This window comes from Ruditapes philippinarum, unplaced genomic scaffold, assembly GCF_026571515.1.
Source record: "Ruditapes philippinarum isolate M1 unplaced genomic scaffold, ASM2657151v2 ctg202_1_1_1_1, whole genome shotgun sequence".
Taxonomy (NCBI): Eukaryota; Metazoa; Mollusca; class Bivalvia; order Venerida; family Veneridae; genus Ruditapes; species Ruditapes philippinarum.
Window position 1 is genome coordinate 139619 of NW_026857221.1, and position 27465 is coordinate 167083.

The following is a 27465-nucleotide window of genomic DNA, read 5'->3' on the forward strand; positions in this document are numbered from 1 at the left end:
TTATTTTTATCTAAATCTTGTATTGCGTATTGCATATTTATGAATAATGGGGATACAAATTGTTTATGTTACAAGCCCGTCTATCTGCTGTACACAAAATACCAGTATATATAACATTACACAGTTAGATTACACATATGCAAAAATGGTCCTGTAGTATACCACATAAAGAAAATATATATAAGCAGTATTTGGAAAAATAGTATCACCAAAAATAAAAATAAACTTTTCTTCACAAAATAAAACATAATATCACATTTCATGCATTAATAGAACAAAAATAGCTCCTGCCTTTATTGTAATGGTTGGTTATGTTAATGAACACAAGTATCAAGAATAGACCCAAATAATGGCAGCAAAGGGCACTGACCACCATCACAGTACCATGCTATAACAATAATACAGCTTTTGCTGCTTCTACCCCTTTTCTATCAGATAAGTGAAGTTAACAACCCTTACATAATAACAGATGACAGACTAAATATACATGTAATTGCTACGGTAATTATAAATAAAAAATCTGTTACATCTGAGCTGTAAAAAATGAGGAAATTTAGCAGTGGCTGTTCACAAACATTTGAATCTTCAACATCATACAATCTATAAATATTTGATATATCTTAATAGCTAGGAGAAGACATAAAAAATTTTTATTTTTTCCTTTTGTAAGAAATAAAGTACAGTTCGATTGTCCATTTTCTACCCCAAACAAAACATTGTATTACGTACTTGTATAGAAATATATTTAAATTACTTCTCGAGTGATGACATAGTTGCAAAACTAAGAAGAACAGTGGTTGAAGACATAAGACTACTAGATTTTCACTTAATGGAACTTAATATATAGATAATTACATAGATAATTATCGCCTCCCATTTTTGTAGATAAATGAAAACTTGTAATAAGTCAAAAATAAAACATCAGTGGTATCCATGGTTACATAAAATATGGATCGTAAATCATATATAAAATAAAGACAATGAAAAATTCCCCATGAAAAAAATATGAATACCATAACCAATAGCAGATATTTAAATCAACGAGGTAAATTTACATATAATACTTCAACAGTTTATTTCAGGAAGCACTAAGAGAGTTTGAGAGTTTATTTCATTTATTCCATAAGGCTATTCGCCCATGATGGCAATACAAGCATACATATACACATGTACAATACTAATATTGTACAATGCAAAAAAAAACCTAGGAGTCTTTAAAGGCCCATTATGCCCCAGAAATGCTTGAATTCTCATTTCTCAAAATCATTTTAATTTGTTGTTCTGTTATAGTTTCTAAACAGAAGCTCATTGGCCAATTACCAGAACAATGTTTTCCTTCAGTTGCTTTTTGGCAATTAGTACAGTTATAGTGATTTTTTTATATAGAAGTCAAAATATTCTGTTTTTGTCTACAAATTTGTATAACCGTCTTGTTTTGTCTTGATTCTGAACTTTTTCGGTTGACATATTATAAATTAAAGTTGTACACTTAGAAGCTCTTACAATCACCTCCTCACATAAATTTGTATAAAGTCTTGAATAGTCTTGATTTTCTTTTGATATGTTGATTAAGAAATTTAAGTTTTACAATATGAAGTTAAAGATTTGATGTTATCACTGGTATATAGGCCCTTACATGTTTTATCTGTAATATCAGGAGGTGATTGTAAGATTAGGTAATGTCACTGCAATGGCATTAAACAAACTAGAAACACAAACCATGTTGTTTACTTAATTGATAAATGTAAAGTTGTATTATAATATTAAATACATGTTTGAGATCATGTAAGTACATTATCTATGTTGTTATGGCACCGGCTGACTACTTTACGCACCATCTTTTCTTTTAATACTACAAACCAACATTAAATAATAAATAAAAACCAATACAGTTAAACATGATTGTGAAATAAAAATCACATACAGAAAAAAACCTTCCATACAAAGCTATATGCATCTAATACTCTCTTGGTCAATGAAAACAACCTGTCAACAAACATATTTCCATTTCCACACACATTTGACTGCCCATCTTGTGAATAACTCTTGAACATTTTAAGAAAGATTCTTCTAAAAATAAACATTTAATTATTTTGTATAAACAATATACATGTACATGTATAAATGATTTCAAAGGAACACAATGAAAGTAAATTAATTGTGAAGAACTTCTTTTTCTACATAGTGTAATAATGATGTAGTCTAATATAATGTATGTATGGCAAAGTTTATGTTTTAGGCTTTCCATTAAATTTAAATAATTATAACAAAATAGTTTTATTTAACCATTTACATTTCACATGTATATAGTTTTAGCTTACTTGTGACGAAAGCGTAGAGCTTACGCTTTCAGGACTCGCCAGTTGAAGTGACATACATATAGCGTGATTGTGACCCTAGTAATGCACGAACCTGTGGTGTTTATGCTAACAGGCTGACATCACTAAGCTATACATGTGTAAATATATCAATTTAACACTGCTGAATTCCCCTTACATTATGATAACCCCCTATATTACATTTGGTACATGTACATACATACGTTAATCTGATGGAGCACAAATACATTGTAAAATACTACATATTGTATATCAATGAGTAATACCATTGCATACATTTAGAAACAGTTATAAAAATCATAAAGATGACCAATTACCTGACCTCACTATTGTATAAAATTTTGTTTAACAATGATGTAACACAAAAAATATCAAAAATTGATTGAAAAATTGTCACACAAATAATTCTGTCATCAAACTGGCCAAAATTACCATGAAAAAATACATAAAATTGCAGGTTGAACACATTGTTCTAAAATCATACATATGAGCGGCGTCATGACAAAATCAACATAATGGGTTTGCGACCAGCATGGATCCAGACCAGTCTGCGCATCCGCGCAGTCTGATCAGGATCCATGCTGTTCGCTATCAGTTTCTCTACTTGTAATAGGGTTTGTAAGCAAACAGCATGGATCCTGATCAGACTGCGCAGACGCGCAGGCTGGTCTGGATCCATGCTGGTCGCAAACCCATTATGTTGGTTTTGTCATGACGCGGCTCATATTATAAAATCACTTGGAATGCTTTGACCTGCTGATAAATTGTAAATTATAGAAGTAACAAGAGCTGTCAGTAGGACAGCATGCTTGACTAACAAGAGCTTGAATAATTTCTCAAGTTCAAAAAAGTCAAAATGTTCCAGTTATGGGCCTTGGATAGTGACCTTTAAGTGCTCTCAAGTAAGTGTGTAAAGTCAACTCATTCTCTTTAGTAGTTTTGGAGATTATAGCAACATGCACACAAAAACTTAACCCAAGGGTGACGCCAATGCCTGGGTAAATACAACAGCTCTCCCTATTCTTTGAATGGTCGAGCTAAAAACAAAACATTTTATGGGAAGAGATTTACATTATGATGCTTTTATTTCATATTGCTGATTATACATGAAAATGATTTCAAAATATTTTTATTCCAGGTGTGTACTTTATTGACAAAATCCTATTACATGTTCCTAATATTTTTGGTCGGGTTTTAACTAGACACTGTATCGGTCATATGGCTATTTTCCTGCTTTACTTGTGCAGGAAAACCTCAGATGCCCTCCATGCATTATTTCAGGCACGAACAGGCATCTGAGTACAACCTGACCGAGATGCAGTAAGCTAGCTGGACAGCTTCATCACATTAAAGAATCCAAGACCCTGACAGGACTCAAACAGTGTTTAGGGGTTTGTGGTATGAAGTCAATGACTTTAACCACTCGGCCACAGAAGCTCCCACCGCCGCCAACCCAGATTTTATGAATTTTTTTTTATTTCAGTGTCTTTTTAATTTGACAAACTGCACAACTCTAGTATATAAGAATGCCCTTGTGATTCAAGTTTAATTTAACACCATTCCTTCCTTGTACTCATTACTTTTTACTCATTCATTACACAACTAAATTTGTTTTATGGACTCACCCTGCTTTCACTTTGGAATGACCCATTGTTAATTTTAGGGATATGCAATCTAAGTGGTTAAATCAAGCATCAGAAAGTATAGACTCTGACCAACCTGCAGGGGATGGCTCCATACTAATTGCAAGAAAGTAATTGTAACTTTCACAGAAATCTTCGAGAGTATATATAAATAATTGATCACAAATAGCCCTATTTTTGAAACCTTTAAAACAATAATGATTTGCCTACATCATATAATGATTCTACAATAATTATTGAACTAATCTATCAGTATAATTATTTACATATCGGTTATCCCATAACAACAATGTTAACTATATAACTGTTTAACAGTGTGAACAATAGCAATAAACAACAATAGAGACAGAACATACATTTACTGTTCAGGATCTGCACTAAAACCCTCTAAAATCAAGACTTATATTTAACATTAGCTAGACTTTATATATTTACACACCATACACAACCAATTAACAATTTACTTATGAAATATGTATTAAATTTGGTCTATAATTTTGTGACATTCAATGAAATACAGTATATTATCTGTGAGATAAAATTCATATCACTAACTGAATATCATTCATTATCAAAACTTACAATTTACTCTTTAATGGCATTAAAATAAAAAGGCAAATATGCTGATATATCTTGAATATAAAACTTTAAAAACCCTTCAATTGTGAACAATGAAAATGATGGGCTTATACTTATTCTATTCTAGAACTTTCATGCAGACTTGACTAAACTATTTTGTTAGCCAGTCAGCACATATATTTGGTCTGACCAGACTATATACTATTGGGTGTTCACCTTGATTTCCCCAAAATTGATAATGGACAGTTCCAAATATGGTAGCTGGACTAGTCCATTTCAGATACTCAGCAAGTTATGGGTTTATGTATTTCCTTATCCTACTTAAAACAAGCAATTCAAATGGCAAAAAACAAATACAAATATAAGGTTTTCCATGCTTGAGACACTTTGAAAACTGATGTTATAAACTTGTTATTGTCTGAATATCAACAATTATAAAGTTTTATGCAACATTGCAAAGAAGGTACCCAACAATGCCACAAACCAATATTCGGTCTAGCACATTTGACTTATAAAAGGAGATATCAATTGGTCACAGACAATCAGCTGACTATTATCTGACATAACATACTTGCACTTTTAATACTGTTAGCTAATAAACTATAACAGTATGTAAATAAGTGTTGAAGACTTTAACTAACTTGCAAGAAAAGCATACATGGTACTTTAAGTGTCTGTAGAAGTAAAACTATATTACTAACCCTGAACCTGCAAAATTTTCAAAATAAACTTGTCTACTTTAAATTTGGAACAGTCCATTCACAGTTTAAGGGATTTCAATATCAAAAACTATAACAGTATAAACACAGTGGTGTGGTACAGGCTGTCCCGACTTTATACAGACAGCAAAGACAAATCACTTTTGTTTTGTTTTTTCCATCAGGTTATAGGTAAAGACTTTAACAAAATCACTAACAAAAATAAAAGAAAGCACTGAATATCTTAGAACACTGTTAGAAGATGTAAAGTCAAGAACACAAAGAATGAGCAACAATTGTAAACATAATAAAGTTTCTCTTAACAAGTATGGCTACAATGATTGGATAGAACTCCTAATAATACACAATACAAAAGGTGGTAAAATATCAAAGGGAGGCAATCAGTCATATCATCAGAGCACTATTGTAAGGATGTAAGCACAGAAATAGAGTAAATGATGACAGCATGGACAGAACAAAACAAAATATGTAAATTTGTTTCATGTTATTTCAGCTTAAGTTTATGCAAAGACAATGAGAAACAAATTGCTAATACAACCTTAAAAGAAAGTGCAAAACCAAATTGTTAATTTTATCACAAATTTTGTCTTTGAGTACTTTTTATGGTGTTTTTTTTAACTTTTAGAATAATCAGAATATGTGAGACCAATTTATAGCACATATAGAGTGATTTCATTATCCTTAATGAATTAAAACTAAACTAAATAACAATAATATAAAATATATACAATGAGCCATCAAATATATAAACAACAAGAAGCGCTATGCCCTTAACTATAATATAATAATAACTCTTTAACAAAACTGCTGTAAAACATTAAATTGATATTCAGCATTCTACTATCATATCAACCTTTAGGACCTTTGATTTCAGCAAATACTCATGCAGTAACTGGTAAAGTATTTATATAATCTATATACCGGTAAGTTAACCCTTTAATGCACTAAGATAAAAATTTATCCTTTTAAAAGGTGCCTGAAATTTATAAAAAATGTTTATACCTTATGTTTTGTGATATTTTAGGTAAAGAAAGAGAAAGGTTTTTACTTTACAAACAAATGATAAACATGTATTATACTGTATGCTTCAATTCAATTTGGTAACTAGTAGGAATACTAGTAGGCCTATTAAAAAATACAAAAAAAAAGTTTTGATTCTGCAAGACAGAAAATTGAATAACTTAGGCCTCAAGTATCAATGCAAAGTTTTCTTTGAAAACTGAATCAAATCCTGCACTTTTTAACTGCTTATTTCTGAGAGTAGAAATATGTGCGGGGAAAGGATAAGGCCATCAAAAAAAGCTAAAATCGGAGCCATAAGTCACCCGGGGACATCGCAAAATTAATTATGTTGCAAACTTGGTTTAATTGAGCCTGTTCCTGTAAGCATTTAGTGGTATATGCTAGTTACCAATGATGTTCCCTGGCAACAGTTTCAGCAGAAATCAACATTTCAATGTGAAAATGGTGTAATTTTGAATTTGGTGATATATGCAGATGTATTTATACACTGGTGATTAAGACACCACTGAAATAAAGTTGGTGTGTCTCCATGGTAATTCTTTGTATGTAACATAAAAATGTATCGCTCTCTGTATACAAAATGTTTTCTTATTTCATTTATATGTATAAATTAAATAAAAATGACTTTTGAAAAATGTTGGTCTTAATGCAAACAAGTAACTTTAATGACTCATATATAGACATTCTGAATTACAAACATCATATTAAACTATATTTATTTACAGGGTAAAACAATATTTAATGGGGACAGAAAATCTCAGGTTATGGTTGCATTCAAGGTTGTTTGTTCAAACTATAGCTCTACAATTTGCTGGTTTCCTAGAAGATGATGAACTGTGGTTTTTCTGTGTTGGTATAGTAGAATTTCAGTTATTATGATTCACAATTAATCGGTTCTCCAGACCCTGTTAAAGAATTCCATAAATGAATCGTAAATCATGAAAGTTATACAAACGTCCAGACAGACACGGCTCAATCTTGGTACAGTACCCTTGTAAAACCTGTAAAACAAAAACAACATGCTTAAGTTTTAAAACAACACTTTATAAAAATTATCTATGCAAGAAAAATTGTCATTTGTTAAATATAAAAAATTTATCAAATAAGAGTATAAGTATAAATATTCATATGTTAAAGAAAAAAAGTGTTGTATTATGGTTATGAGGGGGGGGGGGGGCATTGTAAACAAGAGTATTCTAACCTAGTTAAATTCCCGGTTTAATATAATTTGTGATCTCTAGAATTTACAAGGCTTTTTAGTGATTTTGTGCAATTTCTCCCAATTATGATATTGTCTATATTTAAGACAAACATTATAATGGCCAAGGGTTAGATTATATTTGAGCACTCTGAATTCTATTCACTTTAAAAGGATGACCATGCACAGTATCTTGGTCTTCTTAGCTTTCCTGAGTGCATTATGCTCTTGTAAGTTAACAAAAATAATCAAAGGTTTTGGAAAATAGTGTCACATAACAGAAATTGAAATTTCAGTAGCTTTGTAAACCCTTTATATATATATATATATAAACATAAACCCTTTCATCACATTGCGTTAGACATAAGAAATTTTCTAATAATACTTTATACTACAATAAGCTAAAATTTTGCAGCTCATCTTAAACATAAGAAACTTAAAAATTGAGGATACAAGTTGGATTACAATTAATCTTTAGATATCTTGCTAACACACTATCATCTTAAACAGATCAAACAATGTAACACAAGGCTGAGACATTATGTAAGACTAGATTTAAATGGGATAGATTGATAACACAACCAGATATAGGCTAAATGAACTTGTGCATTTATCTATGTAATTCAGGTTTGTTAACTTGAAACTCTATATCAAGTGAACAACATTAAATTTTATTCTTACCATCCTAAACTTTTAAAATGGACTAACCCTGCTGTACATTGTGATTGTTAATGTGTTTTGGCTCCACAAAATAATTTATAATCTACCACCCTAAACTTTTAAAATGGAAAGGATTTTAATGGTCAGATATAACAATGATTAATCCTTAACCAAAGCAAAACTTGTAAAATCGAGTTGTCCTGGTTTAAATTTGGAACTGTCTATTATTGTTCAAAATTTCAAATAATATATTAATTGACCATCATAAAATTGAACTTGTATTAAGTTGGATCTGTTCTCCTTTGACTTTAGAAATGACCACTGGTTTGTTTTGTTTTGATTTTTGCCTACAAGGATTTTATAATTTACCATCCTAAACCTGTCTGATAGTGAATTAAGAACTTTGCATTGTTATTTTAAGTTGTCAAAATGTAATTTGAGTGACCAATTGTCAGTGGTATCATAGACAAGTCATTATTGCTACTTGCATTCACAATAAAACTCTGTATGTAACATGTCAAATCTCTCTGTTTTGTTATTTGTTAACTATAACAATGAGCCCCAGGAAAACTACATGCCAGATTAAATCAATCAATATATGGCCCACAAACATGTTTAGCTTGTTTGTTTTCTTGGACCATCAGAATCTTCCATGATTCAAAACAGGCACATCGTTTTTGTATGTGCAAATTCTTTGCAATTTTTTAACAATGTCTTGGTTCATACTGGATGAATTCTGGTTTTATCAGCCCTAATCTAATTTTATTTGCAGATGTTAAAAACAAACCTTTAGTAAATTGAAATTGAACCAATGGATTGGTTGTTTTTTGAAGATTTTCTTTTGATGACATTAACTTTGTTTTTTGTGTGTGTTTTTTATACATGTTTATTAGACAGAAAAATAATGAACTTACGCTCTTGGTCCCTCATGTTTGAATATTTTTACTGCACAGTCTATTGTTCCCTTGTATTTATGTGCCTCTAAACCCTAAAATATATAATATAACCACTTATAGATCAAATACATGAAATCCACTGTGTAATTGAAAACAATATGTATTTAGTAAAAGGAAAAGCGTCTTTTAATTAACATTGTCACTTCTGACTTTTAATATGATAGGGTTGTGAGAGGATTATCTTGATCTGGAACTTTTATTTGACTCCAGTAGATTTATAAAAGGATGGGATCAAACAAGGCGTGGTACAGCTCAGCAGGATCTGTTCTTTAGTAAAATCTATTTGAGCCAAATATTAGAAATAGATCAAGAAACTGTTATAATAACCCTTCAATTGCATACCTTGTCAAATTTGAACAAGATCTTCAACTATAAAATAATTGGTTTAACAACAGCTATGTCATACTGGATCACAATTACTGTATGGTCATATTTGTGCATGTAATACATGCATTTAATGTAGATCTAAAGATATGGATTGGTATATAATAAATATAATTATTTATCATTATAACATAGATATGAAGGTTGCTCATGATCACAAACACAATTTAAACACACTGCATTGGTGTCCTCAGGCAATTTTAAGTTGAACCTTCACCAGATGAATTTCTTTATTTCAATACATGTATATAGAACTGTACATTATCAATTTGTCTACCCACAGTATACAGCCTCTGGTCAGACTGCTAGGATATGCTGGCTGGCCTGGCGATGAAGTATTATCCCATTCAGTTCCAGCAGGGTAACGCAGTGAACAACATTACAAGTTATAATTATTCAAAGAAGCCTATCTTATCAAACAGACACTCGTAAAAAAAAAAAACTTCTTTTATCTTAGACTACTTTTTTATGTGCAAAACTCTATATTAAAGAACAAATCATTTAAAGGTAAAAGATAGTGTTGGTTTATTACTTCATTTCTCATTTAAGAAAAACATAATAGCTATCTGTTGATATTTTACACTACTAAACTTATATTTGAATAAATGTAAAATCATTATATGCTACTGAGTATCTCCTAAGATTTTAAAATGTCAAAATAGATTCTTCAAATACAGAATAATTTTGCTGCAGACTACAATGTCAGGTAATTAAAATTTCTAAGAAATATATGAGATTATAATTATTTTGTAATAATGTCTGAAAAGTAATAATTCTTAAAGGAATTACACAGAGGTTCAAAAGCACCAAAAATACAATTATGGAAAAATATGCTCAAATATATTAAAGAAATATACACAGAATTAAATTGAAAATTGATTTTTAGTCGAAATCTTGGCTCAATTTGAGTTCAAAGCATTTTCAAGTTTTTAATTTTGGGTTATTTTTTCATATTCTGGAAAAATAGAAAAAGCAAATAAAAATTAAATTATTGATTAAACCTACATCAAAGGGGACACAAATCTTATTTTCAATCCCAAAATGTCAAAAAATGTTTAAAACAATCACCTTTGTCTGAGAATGATTCAAAAACATTCTGTTATATACCCCTAAACAGTCTCAAGACAGGCATAATCTTTAGTATTTTCTTTTAAAAGTTACCTCTGATGAAAGAGAGAAAATTCCTCAATACCAAATTATATGCATTTTTCCAAATTGTGAAGACACAATTCCTTGTAATTCCTTTCATTTGTTACAATATTAAACGACCATACATTTATTCTTTTTAATGTTAAACTTTCCTAACCAAAAATGTACAAATAAATGACCCTTATATATAAGAATTACAAAATAATAAAAAGAAAACAAGATCAGCTTAATGTACATCAATACTGATACACCAGTAACATAAGTTTGGCATAATTCCATCAAATAAAATCTGTTAACTTTTCTTCAATAATCATATGTTAGTAATCATATGTTTAACATTTTTTTATTTAATTGTTTAACTAAAGGAAATAAAGAGCTCGACTTACCTGTAATCTAGTTTTAATAACATCTAATGGTGTATTTCCATAAACAGAACAAGCACCGGCAAAAGCACCAAATGCTCCAACAACATACATCGGTACCCGTTTATTGTGGTCCTCCCCTCGATCCCTTTTTTAAACCCCAAAAAAAAAAAACAAAGCTTGATTACTGTTTTTTAAAATTGGTACAATCCGTATACCCCTGTATACCTAAAAAAATTAAAATAGCAACATTTCCATTCACCTTAAAGGAATCAAGCTAAAAAATTATCTAGAGCAAAATTATAATGGTTGACTTTCAAAAAATTATACTTTCAAAATGCTTGTATCAAAAAAATATGGTAGTAAATTGTCTTGAAAAAAAAAATCATTGCTATAAACAGATAAAACCCTACTTTAAATAGCAGAATAATATTTTGTTCTGGATCATTTTATTCAGTTTTATTCAGTTTATGTATAATATTTATGCATGTTAAATGACTGAGGCATTCTATGTTACAACACTTTCGAGAGACTCAACCATAAATTATGAAACAAACATAATTTATACTGTTGATAAATTTTATAAAAAATATTGCATAAGATATATACCCTTAAAATATTATTACATCTGTGGCATTTTATGACAAAGACTTGCCCTCATTTTTTTTATTTATACCTTATCACACTGAACATCATAAATGGACTTATTCCCTTTCACAATGAACAAAACCGTTCATTAGTTAAGGGCAAAATTCAAAATAATAACTGACAGAATAGCAAACACTTCAGACCATGATCAGACAGTAATGAAAAGTTTAACCAACAACCAAAGTTAACCAGAAGATCATGGTAAAAGATCCACTTATTTTCTTTAAGTGGTGCAAAATGTTATAATGTATTTTTTCTTTTATTCATAGCTTCCTGAGTCAAAAGGTCAATCACTTAAGGCTTTTTTATTCTTCGTCAACAAAAATTAATATATTGACTAAGTATCCTGATTTTTATATATATTGTAATACAATAAATAAATATGTACAATTACTAAGTGCATCCTTACCATCAGTTTTTATAATTTCCCTGACACCATGAAAAAATCCTTTAAATTTAGGATTCGCTGAGGTCTGGTCATTTATAAATTTTACTTTAATAGTTTCCATAGGAGTTACTGCAAAAATGGCTTCTGCTATACCAGCACCTGTGGGGAGTAAAAATAAATTTCAAATTGAAAAAAAAATAAGTTTTAAAGCCACTACAGTCAAAACTGTGAACAAAGGTCATCTACGGAAGAGACCAAACATGGCCTTTTTAGACAAGTAGGCTATACTTGGAGTTCACCTTGATCTTTTTCACCAATAAAGGATTGTCAGCAAATGGCTTTCAATGTTTATAGGGTGATCTTTATCTGATGATGTCATTAACACAGGTTTCACTGAATCAAGAAATAAATAATGTAAAAACAATAACTTTATTTCATTACCATTTCTTACCATGATAAAAAGATTGTGTATGCTGGAAAATTACGATTTGGTTTTCAACATTCACTAAAAGGAGCTGTGCCCTAGTGGTTAGTAGTCTGCCTCTCAAACAACCACAGATCATGGGTTTAAGTACTACATGGGTAGCAAACATGTTTCTTTTTATGACACTAGTACTGAACAGTGTCAGGATAGTTCAAACATATATGAGCCGCGTCATGACATGGGATATAATGGGTTTGCGACCAGCATGGATCCAGACCAGCCTGCGCATCCGCGCAGTCTGATCAGGATCCATGCTGTTCGTTATCAGTTTCTCTACTTGTTATAGGGTTGTTCGTGTTAAATGTTGAATTCTGCTTAAGCCTGTGCTAGGGGGCGTGGACGGTAACTTGCACTTTCCAGTACCGTCCATGAACAGGCTCAATCAAACCGAGCCTGCAACATTTTCAATTTTGCCCTGTTGGGCTTTCTTTAGGGATTCTGTTTTTCTCTATTGTAAGTTAACAGCATGGATCCTGATCAGACTGTGCGGATGCACAGGCTGGTCTGGATCCATGCTGGTCGCAAATGCATTATGTTGGTTTTGTCGTGACGCGGCTCATTATCTTTATGGTAAGAAATTGAAACTTAAGTCTTATGCCAACGCTATTTCTGATGCCTGGGTGAGTAGGGTAGCCTATCTATTCTTGTAATAGTTACGATCATAAGCCTTAAAACTTTCAATAATGAGATATTAACACTAATAAATTAATGAGGTACCATTATATGCCCACAGAAAATATTGTCTCGGTATTGCTGAGATTTCAACTATAGACAAATAAATAAAACCTTCCAACCAGCAGTGGTCATACAGAGTTAATGTTGGATACAAATATAGAAAGATTATATTGATTCCACATTATAGTCTAAATTATATATCTCCACACTTACTACTATACTGAACAATGCCCAATCATAGGAACAGTTCCGACAGTGTCTTGCAATAAATATTACAATAAAAGGCCTAACTATGCTAAAATCTTGTCATTCAAACTGTACATTCAGCTGTAATAACCATTTATGGCCAGACAAATTTTTCGACAAGAACTCATCAAGTTATTGAGAAATCTTACCTAATCCACATAAAACTCTTTTATGAGGTGATAAATGTCCTTTTTCATCACATGTATGTCTTTTTAATTCTTCAAACATACCAAATCTGTGAAATACAAATCACATATCAAATACGAGGTTAAACCAGAAAGTTTATTTTCTTAATTTCTAGCCAGCCTGCATAGCTCAATGGGTTTAAGCATGGGATTGACAATGTAATCTTGTAGTTTCAATGTTGTGGTTTGATTTCAGAGCTGGCCAACTTAAAAAAGTCAAATATTCTTTCAGATGAATCTTTAAATCAAGGTCTAGTGTACAAGTGCATAAACACTTGGCACGATGAAGAACCAGGAGAAGCTTATATATATCTTTCTATATCTATATCTTGCACTGTCCTCCAAAATCTTAAACGACTAATACTCTTCTGGAGGACTCACCCATAAGGGTAGTCAGTGGCGAGCATAAATAAACTAAAATACACACGTTTTTCTTCTTAGAGCAAGCAGCATGCCTACTGTACAGATTCATTAAATCTTTTCATCAAATGTAAAAAAATGTTCAAATTAAATTTGTAAATATTTTGTCAAGTGTACATAGACATTAATGTATAATAAAAATATGATATGTAGGAACAGTCCTTACTTTGTTGTCAAAGGTGAAATATGATGATAAAAAGAGTAAAATCATTGTATAATTATATGTTACAATTAAACTGTGCAAAGGCTCAGTAATTGTTGACATATGAATATTTTAGTATTTTTTTTTCAAACTATATAATTTATTTAATGGCTTTTTTTATTTATTATTATTATTATGTTGTAGGCAACACAGCTCTAACATCTTTCAATTGAATTACATTATAATTATGTTTATTCAATATTCATTGTTCTTGCACATGACAGAATAAAACCAAAGGGAGGTAACTGCATAAGGAGACAGTGTTGACAATCATATAATTATGTACTTATAAAGAAATATGTTTTTTATGATCTCATAGACAGTTATGAAGGCAATGAAATTGAGATCTCGTGCACTCTTAAACTGATATGTAGATAATAACACCAAAGTCACATGCACTTATGGCAAGCAAATGTCACACCAGTCGGTCACATGGTATTAAGGCATTTACAAAATATGCAATGAAAAATCACATGACCATGAAACATTTATACATCAAGGTGGTGTCACCTCTAGCTGTAGAATGTTGTTAACATGCCAGCAATCAAAATAATAAAATATCATCCCATTAACTGACAATGGTAAGTAAAGATATTATGTCTGGAGACACAAAAAAACAGGGACTATAATGTAATTATACTGAACACAGTCACATGTTCTCTATGCAGCAATTAATTGTAACTTTACAGCCTGTACAGAGTACCTGAAAATGCAAAAGTCCAAGCCTACACTCTATATATACATGTACTTCTGTGGGCAAGTCAAGATACAACAGTGTGCAGTAGCTCAGAACTCTGACATAACTATGTCCCAGTGATATGCAACCTCTAACTCTTTATCAAGAAGACCTATTGGTCATTCCTGGTCAAATCATACAAAAGAACATTATAAGAAATGTCCTTGTACATTTGCAAATTAAGCCATAACAGTTTCCTATATATACTTGTGAGTTGAGGAGGACCCTACAATCCTGATAAACTCAGGAGTTTAACTTGAAATAAAAATAAAAATATTAAATAAAGCACAGAATTTCATTCAAGGCAAACTAATTACAGGATAACTGAATCCATACAAATAATTAAAGGATAATTGAATTATAACATACAAATAATTAAAGGATAATTGAATTATAACATACAAATAACAAGCAAATTCGTTGAATTTATATCCCCCACCGAGTACTGGTTATTACTATATATAACACACCAACTGAAGACATAAGGCTTTATTTATATATTTATCATGGCATAAACAGTTATATTCTTTGAACTTAATAAATATTCAGGGCAATAACAGAGCCATAACTCTGTGTTAAATAGTAATATCTATAAATGCCAATGAGATGTATGCATACTACATAACTAATCAAGGGCCATAAATCTGAGTTATAAGTGTCTGACCGGAACAAGGCGACTATATGCACATCTCCTCTTCATATCCCATAAAGTTTCATTGAATTCCAGCCAGTAGTTATAGAGAAGTCGCACGGAAACAATTATTGCTCTGGTTGTATACTGCATAAGTTATCAAGGGCCATAACTCTAAGTTAAAATGTCTGACCCCAACAAGGCGACGATATGCCCATCTCCTCTTGGTATTGAAGGTTCCAATAAAGTTTCATTGAATTCCAGCCAGTAGTTGCAGAGAAGTAGCGCAGAAACGAATATTTTTATATATGCATACTGCATAACTAATCAAGGGCCATAACTCTGAGTTAAAATGTCTGACCCCAACAAGGCAATGATATGCCCATCTTCTCTTGGTATTGAAGGTTCCCATAAAGTTTTGTTGAATTCCAGCCAGTAGTTGCAGAGAAGTAGCGCGGAAACGATTTTTGCTCTATATGCATACTGCATAACTAATCAAGAGCCATAACTCTGAGTTCAAGTGTCTGACCCAAACAAGGTGACTATATGCGCATCTCCTCTTGGTATTGAAGGTTCCCATAAAGTTTTGTTGAATTCCAGCCAGTAGTTGCAGAGGTCAGTAGTGCGGAAACGATTTTTGCTCTATATGCATACTGCATAACTAATCAAGGGCCATAACTCAAAGTTAAAGTGTCTGACTGGAACAAGGCGACGATATGCGCATCTCCTCTTGGTATTGAAGGTTCCAATAAAGTTTTGTTGAATTCCAGTTGGTAGTCGCAGAGAAGTAGCGCGGAAACGATTTTTACTCTATATGCATACTGCATAACTAATCAAGGGCCATAACTCTAAGTTAAAGTGTGGGACCAGAACAAGCCGACGATATGCTCATCCCCTCTTGATATTGAAGGTTCCCATAAAGTTTCGTTGAATTCCAGCCAGTAGTTGCAGAGAACTAGTCCGGAAATGAAATTCGGACAAAGGATGGACGGACGGACAACGCCAAAACTATTAAAAGGATAATTGAATGCATACAAATAATTAAGGATAGCTAAATCCATACAATTAAGTAAGAATATCAATTAGTGACATGTTAATTGACTACATCAGTACTTCACCATTGTTTCAAATGATATAGTTGAGAAGTTGGCAGTTACTTGTGGGAAACAGGTAAACATTTGTGCAGAATTCTGGAACACTTGTTTTGTACATGACTGAAATGATGTAAACATTGGCAGAGAAACAAACTGAACAAACAAACAAATAAAGAACTTACTCATCTTTGTTACAAAATGTTTCTGTCATAAATATTTAAACCATAAACAATTGCTACATATAATAATAAACTACTGGACAGATTATAATTATAGGGGTTTTTGTTTCAATGAAAACTTTCACATTGTGCTTAGATAAGAATATGTACATAACCTTCACTAGTTCTTGAGTGATTTTTACTTAAAAGAAAAACCCCAAAAACTGATGTAAACTTTCAGTGGCTTAATCTCAAGGAAGGTTATGATCCTCCACCCCCCCCCCCCTCCCACTCCTCCCACAATCCATACCTAAAACAACTTCATCAAGAAATAAAATTTTTATGTTTTAAATTAACATATTCAAGTAATGCATGTTAACAACACTTTCAAAGTTAAGAACATTAATTTTATTCATTCAGTCCATTTAGGCTCATTCATTATGTAAACATTGAATAGGTAATTGTGTAAAATATATTATATAGGTCAAGGTAGAGATGTTATGTTTATAAACAATGATAGAAAAACAAACACTAGAATCAGATTTATAACTTTGTAACAGAAAATGAAATGATTTATTAACCCTTACCCTACAGTAGACTACTCATGCGAGCAGGTAGGACCAGCTAGAGATCTGAGTTGTCTGCTCATGGTCGGCACTTTTTGCAATTCAGTCAGTCCGTTTTTGAAAATTTCTCTAAAACTGACAAATGATTTTGTCCAGATTGAAAAATTAACAAGTTCTGCTTTACTGCAAGGACTGGTGGAAGGTGGATTGCTTGCATATACCATTGCTCTTCATGAGCAGGCCCAGAAAAAACAAGCCTTCAACATTTACTTTTTTGATATTTTGGAAAACCTTTAAATTTTCCATTTTTGACTACTATTTTGACACTTATATTTTGTATCATGATTGAGTAAAGTTAATTTTTTAACATTAATTAAGTGTTTATAACCTATTTCAGTTGTATTATTCCTCATGGTAGTTTGGCCTTACAAGTGGTCACTCAGATTTTGTACTTAATGCTAACCAATTCTTCCCCCACAAGTAGCAGCTTACTTCTCTGCATCATCTTGAAACATCATTTACTATTAAACAAACCCTTGAGCACAAGTCAAAAATCAGTTTACCTTATATTGATCTTCAATATAAAAATTTCACATATCAGAGGTCAGAAGTGCTCCTGTTCCTGACCTTCTACCTATCCAGGTAAGCTCAGGCCAGCGCTTGAAAATAATTGCAATTTTTCAAATCAAATTCTGCTTAAATTTACATTCTAAAATAAAAATGGCAGAGAATTTGAGAAGTTCCTTTATACTTATTTCAATGCAAAATGCATTTGCTATCTTTTGTGTCACCTCTTGACATAAGATAAATTAAGATTTCAATGCATTTTCAAACCAACCATATCTTCAATTTTGTTTCTGATCAAAAATCAATTCCTCACAGAAAATGGACATCTTTGCCGCCTTTCATGTTTCTTTCATATTCAATACAGAAGTACATTTCCTTCAGAAGTCAATTTTGCTCTGGTGAAAAGGAAATTGTATAACAAAAATCTATTGTAAATATCATGAACAATATTTGACATGAAATGGCGATATCTCAGTTAGGACGAGCATTGATTTTGCCATAAAAGGGGTTATCAATCTCTTCTAGAATTGGCAGAACAAAAATGATAAGGTTCCCAAGCTATATATCGATTCAGAACATTATTTCGTAAAATCTCAGACACAAAATTATAGTTCCGTGCAAACCCTGCTGGCCTGAAGACGATTTTATAAATGAGCCAGCTTGATCGTGAAATTAAGAATCCAGATATTTCGGGAAAATTTTTGTCTGGTGAAACAGACAATTCAGTCTCATTGCTTTATTGAGTAGTTTATTACGCAAACAAAGTTAAAAGTTTGTTCTTATCTAGAAGCAGTTAACATTTAATGTAAGAATCTGTTTTTTTCTTTCTTTTTTTATTTCGTTGCTACAATTTGATTTACTATCTATCTTTATTACATTATTTGTTTGTTCAAAATTTAATATAGATAGAAAAAATGTCAAACAATATCAAACCTGATGTAAATTACACACATACAAAAACAACCCTTGCTTTATATGGAAGAAACTCTCATGTTCAGGGGTGCTGTAAATGGGTGCATAATCAAATTTTTTCTTATTTAAGCCTTAAAAATATTTTACATGTATATACTAACATGCACAGTATGGGACCGTACACCAGATAAAATCACTTTAAGCGGAGAAATTACAGACAGTTGCATTGTGATATTGCTTTGATGTGCCAAGCTGATATCTACTGGTTCCTGAGATGGGACAAACAGGCCGGGACGGGACAAAGTGATTCCTATATAGCCCCCCTCCCCCAAACTATGTTTTGTAGGGTTATAAAAACTTTTGGCAGTTTTCTTGAACCTCTCCTCAAGTACTCATTCAGTGACTATATCCTCATTATTTCACAATAATGCACAGAATTATAAAAGGAATGTTTTACACATTATATGATGTCAGATATGATGTCAATGAGAACCAGACCATGTTAATACGTCATAACAAGAGGGCCATGATGGCCCTGAGGTCACTCACCTGTATAAAGGCACCCGGAGCGGGGCCAGTTTAAACTCCAGGGCTTTTATTTGAACAAACTTAGAAGACACCCATTAGAAGATGTTTCACAATGTTAAGTTTTTACTACACACATACATGTATAATGAAAAACAATGATCTACTCCCCCCCCCCCCCCCTGTCAGGGCCAATTTTAATCCAGGGGCTTTTTTTTTAGCAAACTTGGTAGACACCAATAAGAAGATGTTTCATGCTAAACATCTAAGCTCTAGCTCATTGGGTTTTTAAATGAAGATATTTTAAGTTTTTGCTATACACATATAAGGAAAATCAATGACAATCAGGGCGGGGCCAGTTTTGACCCCAGGGCTTTTATTTGAACAAACTTTGTAGACACTCACTAGAAGATGTTTCATGCGTAATATCTAAACTCCAGCTATTTGGGTTTTTTTCAAAAAAGATTTTTTAAGTTTTTGCTATACACATATAAGGAAAATCAATGACCCCCGGGGCGGGGCCAATTTTGACCCCAGGGCTTTTATTTGAACAAACTTGGTAAACACCCATTAGAACATGTTTCATGCTAAATATCTTAGCTCTAGCTCTTTCAGTTCTTTAAAAGAAGATTTTTTAAGTTTTTACTATATGCATATAGGGAAAATCAATGACCCCCTGGGGCGGGGCCAATTTTGACCCCAGGGCTTTTATTTGAACAAACTTGGTAGACACTCATTAGAAGATGTTTCATGCTAAATATCTTAGCTCTAGCTCTTTGGGTTCTTTAAAAGAAGATTTTTTAAGTTTTTACTATATGCATATAGGGAAAATCAGACACCCTGGGGCGGGGCCAATTTTGACCCCAGGGCTTTTATTTGAACAAACTTGGTAGACACTCACTAGAAGATGTTTCATGCGTAATATCTAAACTCTAGCTATCTGGGTTTTTTCAAAGAAGATTTTTAAGTTTTTGTTATACACTGTAATATAAGGAAAATCAATGACCCCCGGGGCGGGGCCAATTTTGACCCCAGGGCTTTCATTTGAACAAACTTTGTACACACTAACTAGATGATGTTTCATGCTTAATATCTAAACCCCAGCTATTTGGGTTTTTTCAAAGAAGATTTTTTTAAGTTTTTGCTATACACATATAAGGAAAATCTATGACCCCCGGGGCAGGGCCAATTTTGACCCCAGGGCTTTGATTTGAACAAACTTGGTAGACACCCATTAGAACATGTTTCATGCTAAATATCTTAGCTCTAGCTCTTTGAGTTCTTTAAAAGAAGATTGTTTAAGATTTTACTATATGCATATAGGGAAAATCAATGACCCCCTGGGGCGGGGCTAATTTTGACCCCAGGGCTTTGATTTGAACAAACTTGGTAGACACTCATTAGAAGATGTTTCATGCCAAATATCTAAGCTCTAGCTCTTAGGGTTCTTTAAAAGAAGATTTTTTTAAGTTTTTCCAATTGGTTGCCATGGCAACCAGAGTTTTTAATGGAATTTAAATTTTTGAACATCTTTGGAAGGGGTCTACCTAAGGATCATTTCTGTAAAGTTTGGTTGCAATTGGCCATGTGGTTTAGGAGGAGATGTTGTTTGAAAAGTTTGACGCCATTTTTTGAAGGACGCACGCAGAGTGAGGACAAAAGCTCACCCTTGAGCACTTTGTGCTCAGGTGAGCTAAAAATAACTTACTCTCTGCTAAATGTAATTTAATATATCTTTATCGATTCTCTGTCATGTTAAAATAGAAATAGATATATCAACTTTTCTTAAAACTTTACTTACAATTGTAGTAATGCATGGTTAAATGCTAATTGTGCTATGTAATTCAAACCCTGTCTCCTGACTTTTGTGTTTATATAGAACTACTCATATGAACTCAACTGTGCATAATTCTACAACAGTGTAAGATAATATCTATTTATCTAACTAAAATTTATCCAATAAAAACTGCAAATCCTCACCTTAGTGCAATAACTGAATAAGTCCAATTTGATTTAGAAGGACTTTTCCTATTTCTGCACTAAGGTGATAACATGTATTCTAATCAATGTTATTGGGATATCTGTTACACTTACCTTACAGCTGATTTAGGTATTGAACCATATAAAAGTACTGGAAGACCCCTATAAAGCCCCCTAACACCATAGTCTTTAACAGTCAATTGAACACAATTAACAGGCCCTGTATATCTGCGGGCTCTGCCAGATCTTTCGTCTAACTGAAGCTGTGTTTTCACATATTCTGTAGGGAATGTGATACATATTTCTATTCCACCTGTAATACCACCTGAAAATAGAACCAGAAATTAATGTGACAATGTTTCTTTATTAACCAATTACTGTGACTAAACTCTTTTTTTAAAGGACCTATATTGTCTCAGGACAAAATAACAACTAAAAACATTCTTACAAAATTATATCACTGAAAAAACATAAATTGGAAAAATGTGCAAACGATAATTTACAAAATACATGTATACTCAATTTGAATAAAATAATAAATTGAATATCAATTTTTGTGTGCTGTTCTTAGCCAAATTTGAGTGAAAAGCATTGCAATACTTTTACAATTTTGGGTCATTTTGCACAATATGATTATTATATAAAAACTGAGTGTGGTATTGATCTGAAAATTCTCACACAAGTTATTCATCTAGACATACATCTATTCGTACAAAAATCTCGGAAAAATCAGTCTCATCATACCAAAAATCCTCAGTGGAGTCCCTTTAATTAACATTTGTCAAAGGGTCATTTTGTCACTTGATATCATTATATATAAGTCTTGTAATCTTACACGATACAGTGTACATTTCATAGAAATCAACAAAGACTTCATATATACTCTCATTTATTCATTCTTATGCCCTATAACTAGTAATTATCTATCGTGATGGGCCTCAATTTTCCTTTCAGAACAATTTCTGTTCCTCTTTTGTTCTGTTTTCTGCTCGATGAGCTCTACATCAATTTGCTTTAATACTTTACTTGTTTTAAAAATATTTAGATTCAAGGGTCAGAATTACATGAAAACTAAAACGCACATGATGAAAACGACATTTAAAAGACAGGTTTCTTAATGCAATTTAGGCACATCAATAGAATTTGTTCCTTAACGAAGCATAAAGGAGTTATCAAAATTAGTGAAAATCCATGGAATATCAGATCCAATTAGAGATACATCTTAACAAGTCTATATTTAGAAAAATTGTTTCTTTGACATTAAATAAATTGCATAATTATGTCTGAATGCTTTTACACAACATGATATGTTTTATACCGTCTGGGGTAACAAACTTGTAAAAGAAACTGTGGAAAAAAAACCCCAAAAACAACATGTATATATAATTATATATAATTAACAATACAAAAATATAGTTCATGTTCAATGATCAGAATTTTTTCAAAAAGATGAAATCAAATGGACAAATAGTTTAAGCATTTTTAAATATTTTCTACACCATGAATGTGGAGGAGTGCTGCTTGAAGAGTTAACTACCTCCACTGATTGGCAGCTACTTCCAGAACGAGCCTGACAATCAATAACCCGATTGCAAGAAAGTCTCTACAATTATAGACCTCTCGTTTAACAAGACTAGAGAAATCTCTTACAATATAAGGCAATACAAATTATCCCTATAAAGTTGTGTTTTAAAGTCTCCCAGTAGAGCACTTGTCCAATTTGTCGGGATATCATTACATTAGACAATAAAGTTTTCACTTTTCTCATCTTATTAGTGTTAACTCTCCTGTATTATTTGGCTTATATTAGCACCGTGAACCAATATCATGAACCTTATACTGTAGTAAATTACCCATAAAAATACATACAACTCAAATAATAAAATTTTGTGTTCTTTTATTGAATTCTAGCAGAATTTTCACTAGAAGAATGAATGAAAGTTTTTACTGATTTATGAATAGCAGTTTCTGAGCATTCAAAATGATCTTTCAGGTGTCTTTAATTTAAATCTTTTTATCACTTAGTTTGCTTGTGGTTGCTATCATAAATTATCAGTGCAGGCCAATATAATGCAATATAATGCATTTGAAATGTTCCAATTTTAGTTTCTATTAATATATTCAAAGTACAAAGTAATACATTTAAATTCAGATTCTGCTTAAGTGGACAAATCATAGAAACTTGGTGCATATTGTTATTATATTATTCTGAAACAAAAAAGCACTAATATTGCCCTGTTCGTTTAAAGTGAACGAAGCTATATATCTGCTGCAATAATTAATAATACATGTATGTATGTATGTACATATGTACGTACACGTACATAATTACGTATGTATGTATGTATGTATTATGTATATAAAAAAAAATGCTGGTGAAATAAAAGAATTACCATCAACTCTATTGATTTAACCTTTAATTACCTTCACTGTCACAGATGAATGCATAAATAAATAATTAAAGAATAAAATGAACTGATTTACAAAACAGCTGATTTAGATTAGCAATCATGGCGTGTAAATTTTCCCCTGATTCTAACAATACCGTTGATTGACAACTTAACTAACAAATCTAACCCAGTGATCAATAAACTAATTCCAAGAAAGTCTACAAAATAATATGGCTATCATTTAACATGTCTAGTGAAATCTTTTACAATCTAAGGTAAAGCCAATTATCCAAATCAAGCCTTGTATAAGTTTTCCCTGGGAGAATGTTTTATTAGTTTTGTCTGTGTCATAAAAAACAGTTATTTACTTAGGGAAACATAAAACTTTCTGTTTTCTGCTGCAGCATTACAGTATTAAGCATGTTATTCAAATCAGAAAAATCAAATATCAAATTGTTCAAAACAATATACTTTTCAGCAAATTTGATCAAGTTTCTTTAAAAGAAATAACTTTTAACATTAAGTACTAAAAACAGTTCCTCAGGTTGTAAGGGACTTTTGACAAATTGAATCAAAAACAGCTAAACATAATCAAACAAACACAAACATTTGGATAAAAATGCGGGTCCGTTTAGGGCAATGACTATCAATAAATTATAAGTGAAAAAGGGAGATAACTCCAAAAATATACCTTTCAGAACTATGCCCCTTGCCTAACAACTGCATATTGTCATAATAAGCAAGTATTCCACGTTTCATGTTGGTAATATTTAAAATAATTGAATAATGGTGCAGATATCATAATAGCTTGACTTTCTCTCCAACATGGAAGAGTTACAATTCATGAAATGTACCTTATTCCCAAAGAAGGGCAAGATCTATGACATTTTGATTAAACAACTTGTATAAGAGTACCAGTGGGACAGCAAAAAAACTCATGAATAGACGGTGCCGGGAGGCCACCATTATTACTGACTGGTCCATAAAGAGAAACCTTATAATCAAGTCATAGTGGTGTATACTATATATCAAATATGGACAGTTTGAACGAGACTCTTGTCAAGAGGAATATTGTCAAGTTCCAGAGAATTGTGGTATTAATGACCCTCACAGTGACATTAATGAAGTATCTAATGCTGTAACTCTGTCAAAAATAGCTTAAATCATCATATAGTGACAGCATCAAATAGACTCCAAGTAGATTATACCAAAACTTACCATAATGTGCTTTTAACTGGACAGTAATTTGCTAATTACTGCAAATATGTCTAAAATGCATGAAGATTCAAAGTCTCTCTCTCTCTCAGGATGTATGTTATGTCGCTTTTCATTCGATAATCATGACAGTTACATAATTTCATTTTTTCTCTAACAAAATAAATTTGTTGACCATATATATAAATGATTGTTTGCACATCTATTTATAAAGAGCCATATAACCCTATCAATAATTCTTATAACTTATACACTGCAACAATAACATTCTATAATATTTTGACTTGAGCAGAAATCTCTTCCCCAGAATATTAATTTCCATGAATTATATCTGGAAACTCCTTTCATATCATTTGGCATGTACAAATTAGGTATATACACTTTACCATGTTTTTTAAAACAAATTTTCAGTTCAATTAAAAATATATAAAAGTTTTAAGAATTGTTTTCATGTTTAATTTTAGTTTATTTAAAAAAACATTTTTAAAACCCTATAGAGACAAAAGAACCCTTTTTTATGAGTGGGAAAAATTAAAAAAACTTCCTGAAAAGACACTGTTGGGAATCAGATCCCATTTCAATAATTATAATGTTTTCAAAGTGGAAATTTTAAGATTTTGGGCTCCTTTCCCGGATGCCAACTCTTTTATTTTAAAGCAAAAAAGTTTAAATAAATTTTTAGAAATATTTATCTTAAAAAATCACACCACCCAATTTCTATAAAACCAAGGGTCCCCTTTACAAATGGGAAATTTCTTTAAGGGGGGCAAAATGGTCTGGTTTTTAACGGGTTTGGGGTTAAAATTTACTTTAAATGTAAAACCAGTTTTCTGACAAATTCCCAAACCACACTCAGGAAAATAAAATTTTTTCCCGATAAAATTAAATTTTCAAAATTGTTTTAAAAATTTGAAAATGTCAGGGAAAATCAAAAATGTACCATTACTAGAGCTTTTCATTTTTAGATGTAAATTTCATAAAAATATAAACAAAAGGGGATTTTTTTAAATTTATAAGAATGAAAATAAAAACAAACCCTTTTAAAATTTGGGTTGTTTTTTCTTTTAAATCTGGACAAAGCCATTTAAAATTTTTTGGGAATATTTTTAAAAAATTACTGAAAAATATTTGCTAATAGTGCTGACTATGGACTGGACTGGTTTTCATGGGCAAAATTCTGTTGCCGGGAGCAGGCTTTTAAATTTAAAACTTTTTAATGTAATTTTACCCCAGTATGAAAGTCAAATGGACTAATGAAAGAAAAACTCAGATAACCATATAACGGTTTTATATAAGGATGACAAAGGGAAAACAATATAGGTGGCCTGTTTGGGTTAAAAAATCCCGCCACCCAAAAACTATACTTTTAAATTTTTAAAATCAAAACAACAAATTTAAACAAAGCAATAAAAACAGAGGGAATGCTGGGTTTAAAAGAGTTATATGTGTAAATAGGAGCTAATATTCCATAATGGGACCCCAATTTAAATTTATATTCTTATTTATTTAAAGGTTCAATTACAAGTAAAAAAAACCTTTCCTTTTAAAGCAAATGTAAATTTTTTCTAAATGAAGAAAAAAATTTATCTTTAAATACAGGAAATAATTTTGTATGTTCATAATTCCCACCATTTTCATCTTTAAATGTTGACTTCTGCTTAATTATAAGCCTGTGCTCGTGGGCAAGGACAGTAACTTGCACATTCCAGTACCATCCTACAATATTTTTTTATTTTTTAAGGCATTCTTTTGCAATTCCGTTTTTCTCTTTTTTTTAGAATTGAATATTCTGGTAAATCTAACTCAGCTGATTGTTATAATATTATAAATTGATTATAAATGGTTTAGTTCTACTTGACAGTATGAAAAATCCATTGTCAATTTTCAGGGACACCACTGTTAAGTAATAGTTAAATAAAATCAAGCAAATTTTCACAAGAATGTGTCCACATATTTTATACAGGGTACAAGCAAACAAAATCTACCATTCTGTATTCTACATAAAAAAGTTTTATAGGGCTTTCTGTGACTATCAATAGATACTACGGTCATATTTTAACATCAAATCTTAGTGTCACTTCCAATTTCTTTAAATAATATTCATATCCTAATCAAAAATTTTAACAAAAAAACAATACTATTCACTCAAAATAACACAAGTTTAAAATTAGCTTAATTTTTCAATCTTGTTCAAATGTGGAAATTATGCAGAAGCAAAGATTTATTTATGTGAATTCATGGCAGATGTATTGAAAACATATTACAGAGGGTTTTTTAAGACTTAATCAATATTTCAGCTCATTGCAAACATATATATAAGTAAAAAAAAAAAAACTATTTTTGTCTGAAGGTACAAGGCATAGAGCTTTGATGTTTGCATATAATATCATCTGTAGGTCCTCTACCAAAGTTGTTCAAATTTTTCCCCTGG

At 31.4% G+C, this 27465-nt stretch overlaps 1 protein-coding gene across 1 annotated transcript in view; it reads right to left on the minus strand.

Annotated features, from left to right (window-relative positions):
* Nucleotides 1-27465, minus strand: part of LOC132749099 (tricarboxylate transport protein, mitochondrial-like) — a 34521-nt gene continuing 7056 nt past the window's right edge. The window contains 6 exon segments of the mRNA XM_060738779.1: nucleotides 1-7304; nucleotides 9076-9149; nucleotides 11037-11240; nucleotides 12062-12207; nucleotides 13603-13688; nucleotides 21544-21754. Of these exon segments, the coding sequence (XP_060594762.1) occupies nucleotides 7190-7304; nucleotides 9076-9149; nucleotides 11037-11240; nucleotides 12062-12207; nucleotides 13603-13688; nucleotides 21544-21754 (836 nt within the window). The 3' untranslated portion in view covers nucleotides 1-7189.